The sequence below is a fragment of the Crinia signifera genome, chromosome 5 (assembly GCF_055691185.1).
Source record: "Crinia signifera chromosome 5, ASM5569118v1, whole genome shotgun sequence".
NCBI classification, from domain to species: Eukaryota; Metazoa; Chordata; class Amphibia; order Anura; family Myobatrachidae; genus Crinia; species Crinia signifera.
The window spans coordinates 265,046,559-265,068,288 of NC_139221.1; the positions used below are offsets into that span (position 1 = coordinate 265,046,559).

The 21,730-nt window shown below is 42.2% G+C and overlaps 1 protein-coding gene across 3 annotated transcripts in view; it reads right to left on the minus strand.

Annotated features, from left to right (window-relative positions):
• ANKRD28 (ankyrin repeat domain 28) overlaps nucleotides 1-21,730 on the minus strand; it is a 144,849-nt gene that overhangs the window by 11,982 nt on the left and 111,137 nt on the right. For all 3 annotated transcript variants that reach the window (XM_083188970.1, XM_083188969.1, XM_083188971.1), the window contains exons 12-20: nucleotides 19,520-19,583; nucleotides 17,123-17,191; nucleotides 15,651-15,791; nucleotides 8,408-8,519; nucleotides 7,486-7,512; nucleotides 6,786-6,860; nucleotides 6,343-6,544; nucleotides 5,340-5,427; nucleotides 4,112-4,229 (exon numbers count right to left, since the gene is read on the minus strand). In XM_083188970.1, the coding sequence (XP_083045096.1) occupies nucleotides 4,112-4,229; nucleotides 5,340-5,427; nucleotides 6,343-6,544; nucleotides 6,786-6,860; nucleotides 7,486-7,512; nucleotides 8,408-8,519; nucleotides 15,651-15,791; nucleotides 17,123-17,191; nucleotides 19,520-19,583 (896 nt within the window). The remainder of the gene's footprint in view (nucleotides 1-4,111; nucleotides 4,230-5,339; nucleotides 5,428-6,342; nucleotides 6,545-6,785; nucleotides 6,861-7,485; nucleotides 7,513-8,407; nucleotides 8,520-15,650; nucleotides 15,792-17,122; nucleotides 17,192-19,519; nucleotides 19,584-21,730) is intronic.

Genomic DNA, 21,730 nt, shown 5'->3' on the forward strand with positions numbered 1-21,730 from the left:
GAAATAATGCAGCAATTTAAATTACCACACAGTGTCTACTCTAAATGGTAATATTAATAATGAAAACATTTTTTATACTTTATATAGTCATGACTGAATATAATCTTTGGAAAGATTATTATGTAACTATTTACACCATACAACTTTCTCCATAACCATCTGTGTAATATTTTTTCAAAAGTAAGAGCATTGCTCCAGATCAATATACCTGTCCTGAAATAACTGGCTGCTTTACTTAACCAGATATGTTCCCCGTCACTCCACTGCAGCAGGTTACCAGCACAGGAGAGGGGTGCCACGCTGACAGGCAGACATTTCAGCAACTGGCTTGCAGACTTGTTGTGTACAAGTGTATTGGGAGGATTTCATACACAGGGGCTGGGTCAGTCATGTGACAATGTCTCAACGGAAAGAAGAAGTTACTCACTCAAAATCTGTTAACCATTTCTGACTCCTTGTCCATTTAAATGGACATTATTAAAATATGTATTCTGTAGACTGTACTGTGAGGGCATTTGTCATTGAAATGCCAAAGGCCATTTAAATGTAAGAAAATACTGTGAAAACTTTCCAGCAGATGCTATAGTATCACAATATCAAATCACAATGTTTTGCTGTACAGGCTACAATGCTTTGTGTACTAAAAATAAAAATTTAGATATTGTTTGGAGTGTTATTTACTGTATCATCACTGGGATATACCGGAAACATGCAGGATCAGAAAGTGTTAATTTCTAAACATATGGGAGGGTGCCTCAACTTTATATTGGAGAGGCATGGTAACCGTTTGTCCTCCTTTAAGCAGAACTGTGAATTCGGACAACAAGCACATTATGGCCTCTGTGTACGCCTGACTGACAACCACCACATCATGGCCTCTGTGTACACCTGACTGACAACCACTACATAATTGCCTGTGTACACAAGATGTCTGCTACCACCCCATTGTGGCACTGTGTACACTAGATGGCAATCACCACATCATGGCTGCTGTGTACGCTAGATGGCTACTACCACATCATGGCTGATGTGTACACTAGATGGCTACTACCACATAATGGCTGATGTGTACACTAGATGGCTACTACCACATAATGGCTGATGTGTACACTAGATGGCTACTACCACATAATGGCTGATGTGTACACTAGATGGCAACCAGAACATGGCCTTTTGGATATGACAAATTGGCAACCACCACAACACAGACTGTATTCCAATCCGGCAACCTCCACATAATGGACTGAGCGCTATACGGAGCACCATATTATGGCTTCTTTAAGCCAGCTTTGCAACTTTCACATCCTGAACTATATAGTAGACTGGCAACCACTGAATCATACACTGTAGCCAGGGCTGGGCAACACCGGCCCTCCAGATGTTGATGAACTACACATCCCAGGATGATTTGCATTAGTTTTGCTATGTGGCCATGCTGAAACGGATGCAAGGCATGCTGGGATGTGTAGTTCATCAACATCTGGAGGGCCGGTGTTGCCCAGCCCTGCTGTAGACTAAACTGGGCATCATAGTAGGGCCTCTGAACAAGCCTCACTTCCATACTAAATGTGTTCCATTTAGTCTTACCAGATCTACCTTCCCATTTGGGTTTAGTATACCAGGGTTGGTACCCATTTAAACCAAAAGTTTTTTTAATTTTTTAAAATAAACTACAGGCAAAACACCATGACCTCTTAAAAATAAAAAAATTCCTGGTGTTATTCCACATTCTTGTTGCCTGTGGTCTTTATCTAAGTAAGCTGAACCAATGCAGTAAATCATACACACAACAGAGATATAGGGGGTGAATCGGATAAGAGGTGCTAAGTCTGCCTAGCATCAAGCTACTCCCCCAACATTTGTTAATCCTTATGAATTTCCCATTATTGAACAACTTCTGACTGCTCAATCATCTTCAGCTAGTGTAGGAAGTATTTTTTCTTATTTTGGTTTAGTTCATTCGAAGCTTCAAAACAAACGGGGAACTGAAAAGACATCTAAACTAGTGTTTTTATTCAAAAATATTTAATGCCAGTGACATATCCAGTGCTAATGCTTAACGCCTTTTTTGTTTGTGTGTTTCCCTGAAATTACTTTTGCATGTTTTAATGATTTCGCCTAAATTTGGTTTTATTGACAGATTTCAAATAAAATCATATCAAAGCCTAATCATTTTGGTTGTTAATATTAGAAAGCACTAAAACATGGTTTCTAATACATTACAATTTTTCCACAGTATTATTATAACAAATGGGATTACGTTTTTCTTTCATTAAAACATTAATGCCAAAAAAAAAAAACTGGTTCAAACCAAAAAAAGTGGATTAGCAAACCCCAAGAAAATAAAGAAAAACGTTTTTTTCGCCAACCCTGTAGTATACACAAATATTATGCCAAGTTATATTAAAAAAAAAAACATTTTCTAATGGATTGTGACAATGCAAGGAGGATTTTTATATTTGAATAATAAAACACACCTAAACTCTCTATCTAGGAATTGGCCCATTACATTATTGACCATCAATCAGTTGGGCAATAGGGAGCAGGGTCAATTCTCTCTCACATACAGTAATAGGCAATATAACCACAGGCTATAGAAATCTTGCACACTCGCCTCTAATCCATGTAGACATCTATGCATACCCCAGGCAATAAGCGTTAATCTTGCGAACAGCAGAGCAATTTACAAAAGTTAATGTATAGTGACATTTTTATATAAAATTACACCAAGGCCTTCATTTTTTAATTTACTTTCTTATACAGCGCAGCAGATTCCATTTCGCTTTACAATTGTAAATGTACTAAAGCCAAAAATGAAAAGGTGACAACCAACCAGATTCTATCCTTTCTCTGTTGCATCCAAAACTATAGACATGTGATTGATTGCTTTGCGCATCATCATCTCTTTATATAAGAAAGCGTGTCCAGATGGCTGGGTGTTATAATTGGTACATTATAGAATGTATATGGCCACCCATTTGCACAGTCGGCATATCAAACAATCAGATGCAAAAAGTATAAGGTGACCGAGTCCCTGACTCTGTACAATGTAGCAGTTGTGGCTTTTTTTTACCAGTACAAGTTTTGTTCTGATCTGTATACGTCCTAGCCATACTGTTTTGGAACTTATTTTTTGTCAAAATTAAGACGCCCAAAGTTAGCAAAGCTGCACAGGACCTGGCTGTTGACTCACACCAGGCATCTCAAAATTGCATATTGAGGCTAGCTGTATGGGGAAACATCTATACACATCGGGTGACTAAAATAAACCTAAACAAAATATCTGATAAATAATCCTGATTTGGTAACAAATTTAGTACCTGCCACTTGTAAGCACACAATACATACTTACACACAGCCGCTGGTAGCAGTGGTATACAGTGATGAGGACTAGATGATCAATATAAAGAGAAGGTGCCCTGCCTCAGAGAGGACCAATACCCTATTGTGACTACGCCATCACCCCAAAAGGGGCAGAAGAAACACTTTCGCTATAGATGCATGAAAGCAGTGATCATTAATACTACACTACAAACAATATCCACTTGCATGAAAGAAAGCAAACCATGGATATATTCAAATAGCCAATCACTGATTATTTGAGCCAAATGTATTTTAAAATGCTGACTTGAGTGTAGCTATACAGCAGGGATGGGGAACCTTCGGCCCTCCAGCTGCTGTCGAACTACACATCCCAGCATGCCCTGCTACAGTTTTGCGGTACTTATGTATTATCTGGGCTCCCATGTTAAATGCACCCCATTTTTTCATACCCCTACTATCCAACTATGCATGGAGTTGATTCTATATAGTGTGGCGAGCGCAGCGAGCCACCGTGCCCGAAGCGTGGCGAGCGCAGCGAGGGGACGCGGTCTCATAAGAAAAACGGGAGCCCAGATATTACATAAGTACCGTTTTGCTATTTGGCCATGTTAAACTGTTGCAGAGCATGCTGGGATGTGTAGTTCAACAACAGCTGAAGGGACGAAGGTTCCCCATCCCTGCTATACAGGTATATGCACATTATCACAATGATAGGGCAATGTTGCAGAGACACGCCCTTTAAAAAAAACAAATATATATATATATATATAAAAAAGGAAAGCCTTACCCCTCGATGCAGAGCTGTCCTTCCCCATTTATCTTTGGCATCCACATTGGCTCCTTTGTTCAGCAATGAATAGACACATTCTGTATGCCCGTTCAGGACAGAGAGCATCAATGGAGTCCTGAGCAATACAAGGCACAAAGCAGAGAGAGAGGGAGAGAGAGAGAGAGAGAGAGAGAGGGTAAGACAGCTTTTACCGGAAACTGCACCAGTCAGCAGAACTATTCCCTTATGGCTGTCATCCAGATGTGAAGAAAATGAAAGTGCAATGCAGATTGACTATGAGCCAGGCAAGTCAAGAGAAACCCACCACTAATACCCTCCCTCAACAAGTGGCCAAGGCCAGAATAAGCTGCACACTATTCAAATATATGCAGCACGCAGGCCAATAAAGAGTTAACAGCATGGGATGTGCTATACAGTTCTCCACATTATAAAATGCAGAACTGGAAAAAAGAGGAAATAAAAATGCTGTCTACTGAATTTACTGTACGGTTTTGGTTTTTTGGGTGGGTTATTTTTAGGAGGATCGCTGCTAAACACTTTTTGAACATGTGAAATGCCAGGGCTGTGAAGGGAGGGGAAGGTTGAGTAAATTTTTCGCCATGGTTTCAATATTTCCAATAATAGAACCCTGAGTAATACATGTACAGGTGATGATAAAGCTGCAGCGCAGACTTACAGGAAACCCCACAGCACATCAAGCATAAACCACAATCAACTAACTGCTCAGTAAAATGAGAACTTAGGTTGTGTAATAATTACCAAAACTATTAGGAAAACTTGCTTGATTGCTTGAATATTACCAAGCGTTAAGCAAACGGAAAAAAATAATATATAGTTCTTCTTTATTTTACAAAAAAAGGGGGGCTAGAGTACAGTATATATGGTATATATTTGAAATGACACCTTTTGAACTGCTCCTCCAGAGACATTTTTATGGACCAGACAGGACAGTAGTTAGGGCATGGAATAAAACTCCTCCTGTTGCCTGATTATTCATATATGCAGGTGACACTGGAACTGCACATTTACTGGTAATAAAACTAATGCAGTTTTTATTCAAGTGCCTGTGACAGGTAAAGATGACATTAGGGTGCAAAGAGGTGTCTGTGTGAGGGTAGGACTGTAGTGAGTAGAGGACAGATGGTATGTCGCTGGGAACTGCAGAGCTCTTTAAGTCGCTGGTGCAGCTACTGTATATCAGCTTGGGAAAATAACGCAGACTTACTGTCCATTTCCATCATGAATATCCACTGCAGCCTGAATGTCAGCATTTCCTATGAGGAGTCTCAAACACTCTGAATGTCCATTTATTGCTAATAATTAGAAAAAAACAAAACAAACATTAAAGCATTTTAAATCACAGTATTGGTTCTACATTAATTGTAACTGTATACCCCCTTTCACATCACAAATGCCGGGTCGCACCTGGGATGTGGACACGGGACCATCCCAGGAGCGATCCCGCATTTGCAGTGTTTAGCTGCTCACAGCAACCTGGCTTATTGCAAGGTCACGGACGTCATCCGGGGGTAGGGTAGAGTAGCGGCTTGTCAGGCGGGGAAGGCGGCAGCACTGAAGTCACGCTGATGCCTCCTCCATAGAAGTGGATGGGACCCCGGTCGCTCGACCCTGGTTACCCGTTAACATTGCCCAGCAACCCAGGTCCAACCCGGGAATAACACTTCTTTTACCCTTAACTATATTATCATGTATAAAGTCTAGTGTGAACCCACTATATTGTTAGTGGCCGCCCCCACTTCGATGTCTAACATGCAGTCAAATTTGACAATATAGTCACTGATAATCTATCTAATTATTTATTAAAAAGAGTTCTACCTACTATATTATACACAATATATTATACACAATAGATTAATGTAAAAAAAAGACAAGCTAAAAAGCTTTCACATCTGTCATTTATAATCATTTCAGACATACCACCTGGGATTTTAAACCCGGTTCAATACCGGGTTTTTAAAAATCCCGGGTCCCTTGTCCCTGGTAGAGCCATTCAGACATTCACTAGTACCAGGATTATGTGCGTGCGCGTGAAAAATCCAGGGATTTGTGCGTATTTCTGAAAAGTGTATTACTAGAAAATCAGTCAAGCGTTAAAGTGAACCAATAATACACAACAAGTTCAGGCTGCATCCGCTGGATTGTACAGTACATGAAAAATATGCCATGGGAGCTAAATAGTTAACCACATTAAACACTGCCTGGCATACCTGCTGAATGAATGGGTGTCCTTTTCACAACATAGTCCTTTACTAATATCGATGCTCCTTGATTGATGAGAACATCTACACATTCAACGTGTCCTTTAAAAGCAGCGAGGTCCAGAGGAGTCCTGCCATTGCTGTTCCGTACATCAAGGTCAAGTAAAGACTGCACAAGTACCTCTAGGGCCTGATGGTGCCCATGGTAAGCCTGAGACAAAAGTGAATTTAAATGAGCATTTTAGGTTAGGTAAAAGTATAAAACCTTCAGAAACCAGTAGAAACTGCAAATGCACAAATGAGCTACAAAGGAAAACAGCCATCCTGACCACAGAAAACTCAGTCCTGCATTGGAACCAGTGTCAGCGGCGTAATGAGGTTACAACCAACAGACTAGCCGTTTTGTCTTTCATATATAAACCCCCCCAAAAATAATTGTAATAAGTACTTACAGCCAAGTGTAGCGGACTTATTGGTGCCCGGGTATCTGCATCATTCAGCATGTCTGTACCTGAAGTTTCCATAAGCTAAATGAAAAGGAAAAAACACACACACACACACATATATATATATATATATATATATATATATATATATATATATATAAAAACATATAGGGGCAGATTCAATTAGCTGTGGTAATAAAAAGCAGGATAATAGTTTGGCCCGGGGCTATTCAATTACAGCCTGCGGCAGCTCACGGTAGACCCGCAGGCTACAATTAGTGAATATATCTATTGAAGCCTAAGGTAGGCTATAAACTGATGAAAGTGCCCTTATCATAGCATGTACATGTTATCACATAGCTCCATAAACTTATATCAGAACCTATGGGTTAGCGAGCTATAAAATGATGACGAATAGCCCCGTAAATCCCTTTTCCCCCCAGTAAATTAACAGAGAATCCATCCCTTAGAAGGACATTCTTTCACTTTTCAGAATTGAATTATGTATTAATCTAAGGACCATATGCTATAACATGCATGCTGTGTAATCACCAGGTATATGTGCATATTACTGTAATTAACAAGAATGGATGGTCATACAGTCTGCATGCTTGATCAACAACTTGTTGTACAACTAAAATACAGATCAGTATTTATCAACCAATGCGGATTTTGCCCATGACAATCGGAGGAGCAGTGTACTTACAACATCTAGAGGTGTTTCTCTGGCAATCTGTATTAAAAAGAGAAAAAAAAGGAATGAAATCACACACGCCAACGAAACGAACACAAGTATACAGAACCAAATATAGCTATTAATAACAGGAGTTTCCCATCCACCCCTTTTCTCCTGAACTAGTATGCCGGCCACTTTGCCCCCCATGACACTGTAGAAAGCAGTTTTTTGTATATCAAAAGGAGCATTTTAAATTAAGATTTAAAGCATCTACAGAAAAATAAAATGTGCAAAATGTACATGACAACACGAACAGGATGTAGCAAGTTAACTCATACAAGCCCTTTCCAATTTTTGCAACTTTTTCCCCAGTCTTGCCTCTTATTTCACCAATAGTTAACTAGGATGTTAAAGTCTGGCCTTCAGTAATTTTCACTCAGCTTTGCTACTTTTTCCTCAAGTTTGCATTTTAGGAGCTATTCAATCCAGGATCATGGCTGTTGGTCCCTCCTGACAGCCGTTATCCTAGACCGTTTGCGGTCTCATAGACTGCAGAACGACAGGTGGGATTCAATGTCGATCCGCGGCCAGGATCGCGACGATCCACGGACGTTATCGGGAGAACGGGTCCGACTGCTTCTAAAGCCGGGCCCATTCTGCCGTGATCCCACATCAATGCTGTCGCTAAATACAGCATTGAATAGGGAGCCGCCGCTATGTCCCTCGTCGGGAATAGCGGCGGGACATTGCATACCCCCCTTAGCCTGTAAATAGCTTACTAAGTACGTAAGATTAGATATTTGGTGGTAAGGAGGGTGACACTGCTGGCCTGCTTCGAAATATTGCATGGAAAACGTGATAAATACATGTAATTGCTGGAGGGAGATAAAGACACGTCAAATTGAGAGACAAAGCAGTAACAGAAACCTTTAGAAGATATCATACTACTTACCAGTTCCAAACATAAACGGTGTCCATAGGCAGCTGCATAGTGAACTGCATTATAGCCATGTTTGTCCCTAATCCCTGGGTTTGCATCATTTCTAAGTAAGTATTCCAGGCACCTAAATGTGACATATAGTACATGAGGAACAGTTTGTAGACTTGTACAATACACATTCCATATACCGAAGACAGCTGACAGAGACCTGTACTCACTGCAGCTAATAAAAATAAATAAAAGCATAGACGTTTATTCAAAAAGACCCAGCAGCTAAGCACCCAGCAAACATTCGTCAGTATTCATTTTGATTAAATTGACATTATGTTTTTGTTTAGCCACTAGGTGGCACACATGCGGTTATGCTTAAAACACAAAAATGGCATTCAAAGATTATATATACGGTATATATCAGTATTCAGATTACTTTTTTGCACAGTAATTTATCTTCATAACAAATGTAAACACATACTTTGTAGGTGTTATAAGGCCAAACACTTTCAGTAATTCTGCACTAAATTGTGACCTCTTATTTTTTAATCCTGTTAGTTTTTATCCTGTGGATGAGGAATAAATTGTCCTTGCACATCACCGGATGTACCACTTGATTCTGTGTGGAGAGCCAGACCAGTTGCTGGAGGGACCACATAAAAGACCTTTTGATGCACATAGGGACCACCCTATAGGTGAGTGTGGTTTCATAAGGCGTACACCTTGGGTATTAGGTTAGGGAAAAGGGGAAGTGGTGGATGGATCAGTGCACAGGTAACAAATATATGAAAATAGTTCAGAACAATTTAATTTCAATAATCCACAATTCAAATGTAGTTAGGAGGTCTGTGAAACAGATTCTCGCAGGGTAGATAGCGTGGAGGTGCTCCCTAGAGAGTAAACGTATGCAAACAGGGAAGAGGAAAGACTCTCTCTTTTTTGGGGCACTCATTGTTGGTGATTACAAGGCTGTAATCGGTTTAAGACTTTCGTAAGAATTTATGAATGACAGTATATGATACAACACAAACTAGCCAGGGTATGGGTATTTTTTCACCTCTCAAAGAAAATTTTCAAACAGGGGAACAGTAGTATTGGATAGGTATAGTCACTAGTAACACATGGGAGAGTGGGGTGGATGAATCTCCCCCAGAGTGTGGTAAACTTAAAATTTAGCTTTTATTAGTTTTCTTGTTAAAATTAGTACTAGACAAAAGTAAAGATATTACATTGACACACAAACATGAAACATATATAAATCACACCGAGTTGTCAATGCCCTGCGGGCATAGATTCTCCTTGTTCAGTAGCGCACCACACTGTAGGTAAAAGAGAGCTAAGTAGACAAACGAAGTTCCAAACAGCTCTCAGTGTATATCAACTGCAGAGTCTGTTATCATGGGTGATATGCTTGGGTCTGTCTAACATAACTATATCGACACAATGTATCCAAAGGAGCAGATTCCTGTTACCAAATGTAACTACTTGTGTGTGTTGCTACTATCTGTTCTGAACTAAAGGAGCTGTAGGCTAAGAAAGTGAGATACGTCATACAATTATACTTTACATGAATATTATCACATTTATCACGATGCAAAGATGCCAAAATATGTCCAAAAAGGTGAAATAAGTAAAAGAAAAGATAGTAAGTACTTTACATATATATTATTGTGGTACACAGTACCAAATGATAACCACACTTGTAAGGATATTATCTGTCACAACCAGTCACAGTCGGTGTAATTTGGAGCCACCAACTATGCTTTAAACATTTTTTTGTATATACTGTACATCAGAATGCACGGGGTTTAGTCATAGGTTGCGTATGTAATTTCAGCTAACAGCTATGGTAAAGTTGTGCTGTGTACACTTCCATATATTACTGTATCCAGAGTGTCACTGTCTGAGTCATTTATCAGTGAACAGCAAAGTAAGTGGTTTATTTATAGGCAAGGTGTACTCCCGCTGTGTAGTGGATAGGAAAAGAAAAAAATTGGGAAAATAGGGGAGGGGGGGGGGGGGGGGGGGGGGTTTGAAAAAGAGGGAGGGGGGGGGGGGGAAAACGAAGAAGAGACAAACAACGGGGGTTATCTAGAGAGGTGGGAGGGAAAGTGGAATTGGAAAAATGGAAGATCTGACTATGTCCACAGGTCGTGGATGCTCCCACCGACTTTATATACCCTTGACAATGGCGGGATTGTCTGGTTGGAGGCTGGGAAGTCCCCTTCCCCCTCTCACAGGCGGCCCTTTTCCAATTGTCAGCTGCCACCGGGTAGGGTGGGCTTTTGTGGGTATTGTGGGGGAGAAATCCTGCCTATTGTGGAGTCAGAGAGAGGGAATCAATGTTACCCTTTAGTGTTAAAGCGGCTGCTGCCCTGCTTCTTATACCTATCGCCTGGGGTGGAATATTGTATCAGAGAAGGAGAGGTCACCCATCTCCTATAATACCTTCTGACGCCCCAAGTTGGTTGCCATCACATTAGTTGATGGACCTTTACAGGTATAGCGGGTGAGCGGGCTTAAGAAACACAGGCGGGATTTACTGCAAGGACCCCAAAGTGGGATACTACTATCAGGTGTTCCCCTGGTTAGATACGTCCAGTGCAGGGTAGGTTGGTAGCAGCAGTGATATCCTGATAAGTAGTCCCGAAAAAAGGAGGGAAAAGTAATGCTGTTCAAAGTGTGCTGCTGTCCCCCATATGTGTACCGATGTACCCAGTGGTGGAGGATGAGCGTCACTAGTCCAGCTGAATGAGTGTAGATGGGGAAATTAGAGTAAGATAAGGGAGAAATGGAAAACGAGGGGGTAGGAGTGTGGAAAGCGGTAGTAGGGGTAAGAGGAGCAGGGAATTTGCGGGAGAACAGGTACCTGTATACATCAGATGCTGGCCTGCATATAGTCCGGCATCGGAGCCATCTGGTGGGAGGATGTCAGTCACTCAAATTGCTGCGGCTGTGTAGCTGGATTAACACCTCACACGCTGTCCCGGCTCTAGCTGGCGACTGCCCGACCGGCAGGCGCACTCTGTGCCCTCAGCGTCCTTCTAGCAGTGGAGGTCGCCGGGGCTACTGCTGTGGCTCAAGCTTGCAAAGGTGTAGCGCGTCCACGCCGCTGCCGCTCCGATGCGGTCCGCTGCTGCTGCGACCGGGTGCGTGGTATGCGCTCCGTACACCCGGTCTGCGCTGAGTGACAGGGGCTGCCGGGACTGCTGGCAGAGGCTGTCGGGATCGCCGCTAGCTGATTCAGGGTGTTCCGTGTGCAGTACGGCACCTGAATCTTCCTGGACGGCTGCTGCTGCGGCTGATACAAGTGAGGTGAGAGAAGACAGGGAGGCGCACAGTGTCGGCGTCCCTCCCTGTAAGTGAACAGAACCAACGATCGTTTCACCTTAATCGGCTTCCTCAGGGTTCAGGTGTGTGTCACCTGAACCCTGAGGAAGCCGATTAAGGTGAAACGATCGTTGGTTCTGTTCACTTACAGGGAGGGACGCCGACACTGTGCGCCTCCCTGTCTTCTCTCACCTCACTTGTATCAGCCGCAGCAGCAGCCGTCCAGGAAGATTCAGGTGCCGTACTGCACACGGAACACCCTGAATCAGCTAGCGGCGATCCCGACAGCCTCTGCCAGCAGTCCCGGCAGCCCCGGTCACTCAGCGCAGACCGGGTGTACGGAGCGCATACCACGCACCCGGTCGCAGCAGCAGCGGACCGCATCGGAGCGGCAGCGGCGTGGACGCGCTACACCTTTGCAAGCTTGAGCCACAGCAGTAGCCCCGGCGACCTCCACTGCTAGAAGGACGCTGAGGGCACAGAGTGCGCCTGCCGGTCGGGCAGTCGCCAGCTAGAGCCGGGACAGCGTGTGAGGTGTTAATCCAGCTACACAGCCGCAGCAATTTGAGTGACTGACATCCTCCCACCAGATGGCTCCGATGCCGGACTATATGCAGGCCAGCATCTGATGTATACAGGTACCTGTTCTCCCGCAAATTCCCTGCTCCTCTTACCCCTACTACCGCTTTCCACACTCCTACCCCCTCGTTTTCCATTTCTCCCTTATCTTACTCTAATTTCCCCATCTACACTCATTCAGCTGGACTAGTGACGCTCATCCTCCACCACTGGGTACATCGGTACACATATGGGGGACAGCAGCACACTTTGAACAGCATTACTTTTCCCTCCTTTTTTCGGGACTACTTATCAGGATATCACTGCTGCTACCAACCTACCCTGCACTGGACGTATCTAACCAGGGGAACACCTGATAGTAGTATCCCACTTTGGGGTCCTTGCAGTAAATCCCGCCTGTGTTTCTTAAGCCCGCTCACCCGCTATACCTGTAAAGGTCCATCAACTAATGTGATGGCAACCAACTTGGGGCGTCAGAAGGTATTATAGGAGATGGGTGACCTCTCCTTCTCTGATACAATATTCCACCCCAGGCGATAGGTATAAGAAGCAGGGCAGCAGCCGCTTTAACACTAAAGGGTAACATTGATTCCCTCTCTCTGACTCCACAATAGGCAGGATTTCTCCCCCACAATACCCACAAAAGCCCACCCTACCCGGTGGCAGCTGACAATTGGAAAAGGGCCGCCTGTGAGAGGGGGAAGGGGACTTCCCAGCCTCCAACCAGACAATCCCGCCATTGTCAAGGGTATATAAAGTCGGTGGGAGCATCCACGACCTGTGGACATAGTCAGATCTTCCATTTTTCCAATTCCACTTTCCCTCCCACCTCTCTAGATAACCCCCGTTGTTTGTCTCTTCTTCGTTTCCCCCCCCCCCCCTCCCTCTTTTTCAAACCCCCCCCCCCCCCTCCCCTATTTTCCCAATTTTTTTCTTTTCCTATCCACTACACAGCGGGAGTACACCTTGCCTATAAATAAACCACTTACTTTGCTGTTCACTGATAAATGACTCAGACAGTGACACTCTGGATACAGTAATATATGGAAGTGTACACAGCACAACTTTACCATAGCTGTTAGCTGAAATTACATACGCAACCTATGACTAAACCCCGTGCATTCTGATGTACAGTATATACAAAAAAATGTTTAAAGCATAGTTGGTGGCTCCAAATTACACCGACTGTGACTGGTTGTGACAGATAATATCCTTACAAGTGTGGTTATCATTTGGTACTGTGTACCACAATAATATATATGTAAAGTACTTACTATCTTTTCTTTTACTTATTTCACCTTTTTGGACATATTTTGGCATCTTTGCATCGTGATAAATGTGATAATATTCATGTAAAGTATAATTGTATGACGTATCTCACTTTCTTAGCCTACAGCTCCTTTAGTTCAGAACAGATAGTAGCAACACACACAAGTAGTTACATTTGGTAACAGGAATCTGCTCCTTTGGATACATTGTGTCGATATAGTTATGTTAGACAGACCCAAGCATATCACCCATGATAACAGACTCTGCAGTTGATATACACTGAGAGCTGTTTGGAACTTCGTTTGTCTACTTAGCTCTCTTTTACCTACAGTGTGGTGCGCTACTGAACAAGGAGAATCTATGCCCGCAGGGCATTGACAACTCGGTGTGATTTATATATGTTTCATGTTTGTGTGTCAATGTAATATCTTTACTTTTGTCTAGTACTAATTTTAACAAGAAAACTAATAAAAGCTAAATTTTAAGTTTACCACACTCTGGGGGGGATTCATCCACCCCACTCTCCCATGTGTTACTAGTGACTATACCTATCCAATACTACTGTTCCCCTGTTTGAAAATTTTCTTTGAGAGGTGAAAAAATACCCATACCCTGGCTAGTTTGTGTTGTATCATATACTGTCATTCATAAATTCTTACGAAAGTCTTAAACCGATTACAGCCTTGTAATCACCAACAATGAGTGCCCCAAAAAAGAGAGAGTCTTTCCTCTTCCCTGTTTGTACACCTGGGGTAGCCAACTCCAGTCCTCGAGAGCTACCAACAGTTAATGTTTTGCAGGTCTCCTCACAGAATCACAAGTGAAGTAATTAGCTCCACCTGTGGATCTTTTAAAATGTGTCAGTGAGAAACGAGTGCGCCTTTGCAGCAACTAGGTTGTCTTGAAAATGTGAACTGTTGGTAGCTCTTGAGGACTGGAGTTGGCTACCACTGGCGTACAGGATCCGATTTGGTGTATATGCATATTTAGACCAGTCAAAGAAACCTTTATGTGTACATCACCCACTTATGTGAGGTGTTTGTTGATCACACCTTTGTTGCTGGACAAGAAATAAAAATATATGTTATGCTAACTGAAGATTTTTTTTTCAATATATATCCTATCTGGTGTGAGTGAGATCAGATCTATGGATGACCATTCACAAACTGAGAATAGTTAAATCCATTCCTGAGGCAGCGCTATTGGGATCACTTATTTTGCTGACTGTACAAAGTGATGTCTGAATCATTTTGGAAGTTGGGAGATCTATATAAAAAACAAAAACAATTGTACCATCTTCTGATCGAAAAGAAAGACCTTATATAAAATGGCTAGTTGTAAGAATCATCTAAAAGAAACAAGCACTGCAATTACTGTAAATGCCACCACCTAAAAGGCCACAGATATTTGTTAAGATGCCTGGCAAAACTGGAACACAGATGATCATACTGGTGGCCTACAGTGCTGCGTTAATCTTCTACAGAGTTTACGTCTATCCACTTTAATAACCAATCCTTTACATCATTGGCATTTGTTTTGGTAGTTTTGTGCTATTTTAGTTGGAAAGTGTTATTTTTATTGATTTCTATGTCTACAAAGGCTGTCTGCGCCACGACATGCAGGGCTTTCTTTGGTAAGATACTGGAATAGATATCTTTCTATCTTTATAAGAAGCAGCTGCTGACATTTTATGTCTCTGTGAAAGGATAATGAAAATGTTTCCTTTAATGAAGGCCTCCTCCCCTCATGGAAACATAGAAATAAAAAGCGCATTGTACAGACATGTAAAATATTCGTATGAAATGTGAATGGCGCTACACTTTTAATTTGATATTCTCAGTGTTGCTGGAAATTACTTGTGGAAAAAAGGACAGCGTATGGAGCTAAGACAAGTGGTTCTTTGTGATACTAGCAGTCTGTGTGACAGTCAGCCTTGGTCTAGGGAACAAGCCAAGGTTACATCCTCTGTAATCAGCATAAAGACAAATGCTATGCATTTCAGTACACCCAACCTTCTTGAAACCACCAATTCAGCAGACACATAATGGAAAGGCCAAACGCACACATTGACAGGAACATAACTTACTTGCCATCGGTGTCTGATGTAGCTGCATAGTGCAGTGGGGAACAGCCCCTCTCATCAAGGTCATTTACGCTAGCCCCAGATCCCACAAGTGCGAACAGACACTGGTAATTACAATTGGCTGCAGCATAGTGAAGTGGAGTTCTATATTAATTGGAAAAAAAAAAAAACCTCAGTCAACAATGAAAAAAACAACTTGCTTAATGAGTTATTTTATATTGCCACTTTACATATACATATTACCGACAAGACGGGACATCCAACTGGATGCCAACATCGCAAGCCAGCAGCACTTGTGGGAAACAACAAGGAGAGAACCAGACCAGCCCGTTGGAGTGAAGAGGGAAAGAGTGACGGCGGGAACATTAGTAGGTGTGTAGTCCGGGTCCGTAGACCGGCATCGGGACGAGAGGGAGTACCCACAATACCGCCCGCCGCGTTTGCCATCAAACGGACCACGTCCCTCAGCCTCCACAAAGGACTGCAAAGGTAGACGGCGCATAGCCGAAAACCCGCACAGTACCACTGACCGCGACGGGACACACGGAGCGACCAGACCCACTGCCACCACTGAAACTCGTCCCCGCTGCCCCGACCCACACGGCATTCACCTCCGTCTCACCCCCCACCTGAAAAACCACCTGCATACTTATTACCAGCGGGAACCAACCTATCATCAAACTCACAGGGAAGAACTGTACATACGGCAAAGCGGGACACCGCTACCGTGCACCCACCTGGACATCTGTTAACCCATCACACTGCAATCCCCAACCGCCCCCTCCCCCCATCACGCACCCCACTACCCATTAAGTGCATTTGATTGCCGAACTTTTATATTAACTTGCCATTATTTTTAATACTATTTCATTCTTATTGTTATATTGTACCATTACTGTAGATTTGCTGTTACACACAATTATATTCCCCTTGTACCCCAACCCATGCAAAGTGTGTTTGCTCCTCTTATTTTGAAGTAAAATGGATTGTTTTTCTACATATCCCTATCTGTCAATCATCCCACAGCATACACACACCAAGGAGCAAAGTTCTGCACTAACCCAAACTTTAATATACATATTACGGTTAAACAAATTGATCTAGATAAATATGAGATTAACAAACAAAATATCTACAGTTATGTTGTTTAGGGGTCAGGGCCAATTTCAGTGGTATGCTTATCAAAGGTTCATACAGTGTACCATTTAGTTGGTGCACGTGATCGCAGATTCACAGGTGACACTTTCACTGGGGTGTTTTGTAATGCTCCCCTGAAATAGTTTTCCTTCCTATTCTTCAGCACAGTTTTTAACAAAGTCAACTGTTCTAGTCACTGACTCTGGAACTTCAAGCCGGTGGTTCCAGCTTCTAGTATCTGTACACATGCGGGAGCCGATAAGCCATCTCTCCCCCTCTTGGCAAACATTCAGCACCAGCCTCTGTAGAAAAAGAATCGAAGTAACATGCTCTCTCACCTCCCAAACTTGTCTTTCTTGTTAAAATCTGCACCTGTGTTCAGCAACAAGTTTAAGCATTCCAGGTTCCTGTAAAGAAATATTACATCTGAACAAAAAGCCCACAGATAGAACATGGTCTTTAATTAATTATAAAATGTAAAACACAAGCATAAGAATGCGTTTCATGCTCTGTCTACTTGGCTTGCACCCATGGGCATGTACAGAAGGGTCCTCATAACTTGCCTCAATACGCCATGTGATATGACAAACGTCTGACATGAGTGACTTGCTAGGCTCATGCAACTCTGCTAGCACCGGACATCTTTTCCCAGTGATGCGGCTACAATGCACCAGGAGACTGTGTGAATTAATTTGACATTCAACACTGAGTGCGACTCAGTCTGTATAAGTAGCACATTGGAACTCTGCATGTATAAAAGGCTTAGCCAATGAATTGCAGTCAGAAGAGGATTTAGACCTCATGGGGGCCCTTAGCAAAATACTGGTTTGGGGCCCTACTCGCACAATCCATAGCACTATATTTTTGCTGCTGATTGCAGGTGGCATTGAGTACCTTGGCATGTGCACATTGAGTGAACATTGGCATTGCATACAAATCGGAATCATACTCTAGGACAGGCATGCCCAAACTGCTGCCCTCTAGCTGTTGTGAAACTACACATCCCAGCATGCCTTGCCATAGTTTTAGCATACCCTAATAGCAAAACTGTGGCAAGGCATGATGGGACTTGTAGTTTCACAACAGCTGGAGGGCCATTGTTTGGACATGTCTGCTTTAGAACTTTTGGAAGGAGGCTTAATATGTGTAACATAGTGGGTGAGACCATTTTGTGTGTCTAAATATTTATTATCCTATCAATGAACACCAAAGGGATTTTGGGAGTGTGGGCAGATCCATGTGATGACATCACACAGTAGTCACGCAATGCTCCGGTGGGAAGGTTCTGTACAGCCAGGATATATCTATATGGGGCCCCTTGGGACCTGCTTGGCACTAGTCAGGCACCTAGGTTGCCTTGTGGAAAATCCACCTTCGATCGCAGTACTTCAAACTCCACCCCACTCATGTGTTGCCTGGTGAATTGTAATAGAGAAGTGTTGAGATGGGTGCTACCCAGTGTAAATTGGGATGTGTGTTAGGCAATATTCAATGAATATAGAAAATATATTGAATATAAATTAAATGTATACAACATATAAAAAAACAAGTTAATATAGCATTTAAAATTAAAAGAATGTAAAATAAATCCTAATCAGCTCATATGAAAGCAGTATAGTGCTGCAGATTGTACCAGAATGGAGATTAAGTACAGACGGTGTACTGGTTAGCATTACTGTCTCACAGCACTGAGGTCATGGGTTCATTCCCGCCATGACCCTAACTGTGCAGAGTTTGTATATTCTCCCTGTGTTTGCGTGGGTTTCCTCCGGGTACTCCGGTTTCCTCCCACAATCCAAAAATATACTGGAAGGCTAATTGGCTCCCAACAAAGGAACCCTAGAATGTCTGTGTGTGCGTTTACATGTGGTAGGGAATATTGGGGCAGATGTATTAAGCCTTAACAAGAAATAAATGCAAGGGTGATAAGGAGCGATAAATGTCCAGCCAATCACCCTTGCATTTATCTCTTGTTAAAGATGTTAATACATCTGCCCCATATATTGTAAGCTCCACTGGGGCAGGGACTGATGTGGATGTTCAAATATTCTCTGTAAAGCGCTGAGGAAGATGTGTGCGCTATATAAGAAACGGATATATAAATAAATAAATGAAGGAGCTGCAGTTGTATGTTGCAGATTATCTTCCGGATAATGCCCTGCTAGCCTTCTAGGCAATCTAAGTGCAGACAAAACAATCCTTCAGGCAAGTCCAAAGCAGCACAGAGATGTAAGACAATGTGGGAAATTTACTTAGATGGGAATAAGAATCTACTTCTTATTTATTTAGCACCCTCTATAAGATAGTAGTCAGGACCTGATTGGTTGTGAAGTCTAATACCCATCTTAGTAAATTTCCCCCAATGTATTTTAAGAACTTATGTCCGTTCATCAGGTCTTAGAAACAAGTTGTCCTACATCTCTGTGCTGCTGTGGACTTAGACTTTGGATCCATTTGTCTGGACTTGTATTGCCTAGAGGCCTAGCAGGGTATTATCCACAAAAAAAGTATGCCTGTATTTTCAGAACAGAAATCATTAAAAAGGCAACACCAAGTTGGTATACCGGCACAACATGCATTGGACAGCCCTTTATTTGAAATCCCATCTATACATTCTACATCGAGATTTTGTAGAATTCACATGTACTTATTTTATGTTCCATGTTACAAGACTTCTAGAAAACACTATAAATTATATAAATATTCTTCAAAAAGCGCATGTAGGTAGAACTTACCCCCCAGCTGCCGCTGCGTGTAGGCAGGTCCTGCCAAAATCATCTGGGGTATCTATATCAAAACCTACAACAACAAAAAGCATAAAGAGAAAACAATAAATATTATGAAAAAGTATGCATAAGGCAAACATGGAATGAGAGCAAGCAGGAATAGTATCTATAAATAAACCGTTAACCTCCTCTGAAACCAGTAGGGTATTGTACAACAAACACTTCACCCATTGTTCTGTTTTTCTGTATTTCAAAAGAAATAAGTTTATTGGGAATGGTGGATTTTTTAACCCAGTGTTTACCTGGTACTAAAGTAACTGTTTTCATGGCCTTTATCTACACAATACAAGTTAAAAAAACAAATAAAAAAAACCCACAAAATCTTTAACATTATGCCAAAGATCACATTAATAAAAATAGCTTAACTACAGTACTTTTTACTATATTTTCCACTAAAGCTTTTGCTAATCTCACCAGATATGTACTATTTAGTAGCAGATGTTATATGTATATACATTAAAGAGGATAAATAGATATCTATATAGATCCTGGGTAGGGACGGCACTCACTTTATTTCATGCAGATGCCTGGGGTCGCACATCAATGGTCCCACAGAGGAGCCACATATATAAAAGTCCTAATAAAGAACGGCACTCACCAGGGCTTCATATTAACTTAAACCAGGTATGTCCAAACTATGGCCCTCCAACTGTTGTGAAACTATAATTCCCATCATGCCTTGCCATAGTTTTGCTATTAGGGAATGCTAAAACTATGGCAAGGCATGCTGGGATGTGTAGTTTCACAACAGCTGGAGGGCCACAATTTGGACATGCCTGCCATTTAATCCATTATACAGGGATTTTTGGATACAGACAACATTAAGTCAGGTCAATGTTTCGGCCACATGATGTGGCCTTACTCATGACCACATCAAACAAAAACAGACAAACAGATCCCTATGAACAAGGGCCACTCTTTGTACACGCTCAGCCACTCCCCACTATCCCCTAGACCAGGGGTTCCCAATCTTTTTTGAATCACGGTACCTTAGAGTATAAGAATTTTTTCGCGCCACCCCTAGGACAAAAATGTTTAAATTAGATTGGGTTTATATGTGATTCTTAGGGTCAGTTATGTGGTAAAGGGCACAATTTGCCTTTGTTTGTACACATTTTATGATTGGCAGCCACCAGCACTGGTTTTGCTTATAAATAATTAAATTTAATCATTTGAGTTGGTCCTGGACCACCAACGCAGGGCACCCCTGCATGTGTCCCGAGGCAACCCATGGAGCCACGGCGCACAGTTTGGGAACCACTGCCCTAAACCAAATCACGGTATTTGCATATAACTGGTTAACAGGCATATTAATCAAATAATCATCACCAAAAGACAACACAGTACCTTAAACATCAGTAACTAAACCGGGGCACGTGCAGAGTCCTCCATAGTTGGATGGACTTCCTGTATGCATCTCACCATTACTGGAAGTGACTTATTTATGCGGATCACCACTACCGGAACTAGCACATTGCCACCGTGGAACGCAGCACCATTGTAAGATACTTCCTGATAGCTCCTCCAGTGCCACACGGTGCTAACTACCTGTGAAAACCTTTATAGTCCTACATTTTTCTGGTTGTTCCAATACTAGTGGAGTGATTCAAATGGTGGTCCGTAGCAAAGGTAAATTGGAACTTCTGGGACCATTGGTCAGGGGTAAATTCCTTATGTTCATTTTTCCAGGCTACAACATACAGGGGGATTGTGAAGAAAACTTTCAATACACTGTTTAAAAAGTCGAGATATATGTTTTTGGAAACATGGTGTAAGACCTAGGGATTCAAACTGAGTTGGGGACCAGGCCCCTGGTCTTGTTGGTAATGAGATAATGTAGTGGTGAAGCTGTAGTTAACCCCAAAAGAGGCTTAAGGGAATCTTACAAGATGTTTGCGGATCCAAGAGTCCATTTGGACTAATTAAATTAGACCGATTAGTTCAACAAGGGGTAGCCAACTCCAGTCCCCGAGAGCTACCAACAATTAATATTTTCCATGTCTCCTCACAGAATCACAATTTAAGTAATTATCTCTACCTGTGGATCTTTTGTAATTTGCTGTAAGTAAAGAGTGCACCTGCTAGGTGGTCTGGAAAACATGAACTGTTGGTAGCTCTATAGGACTGGAGTTGGCTACCCCTGGGTTAAACTGACCCTCG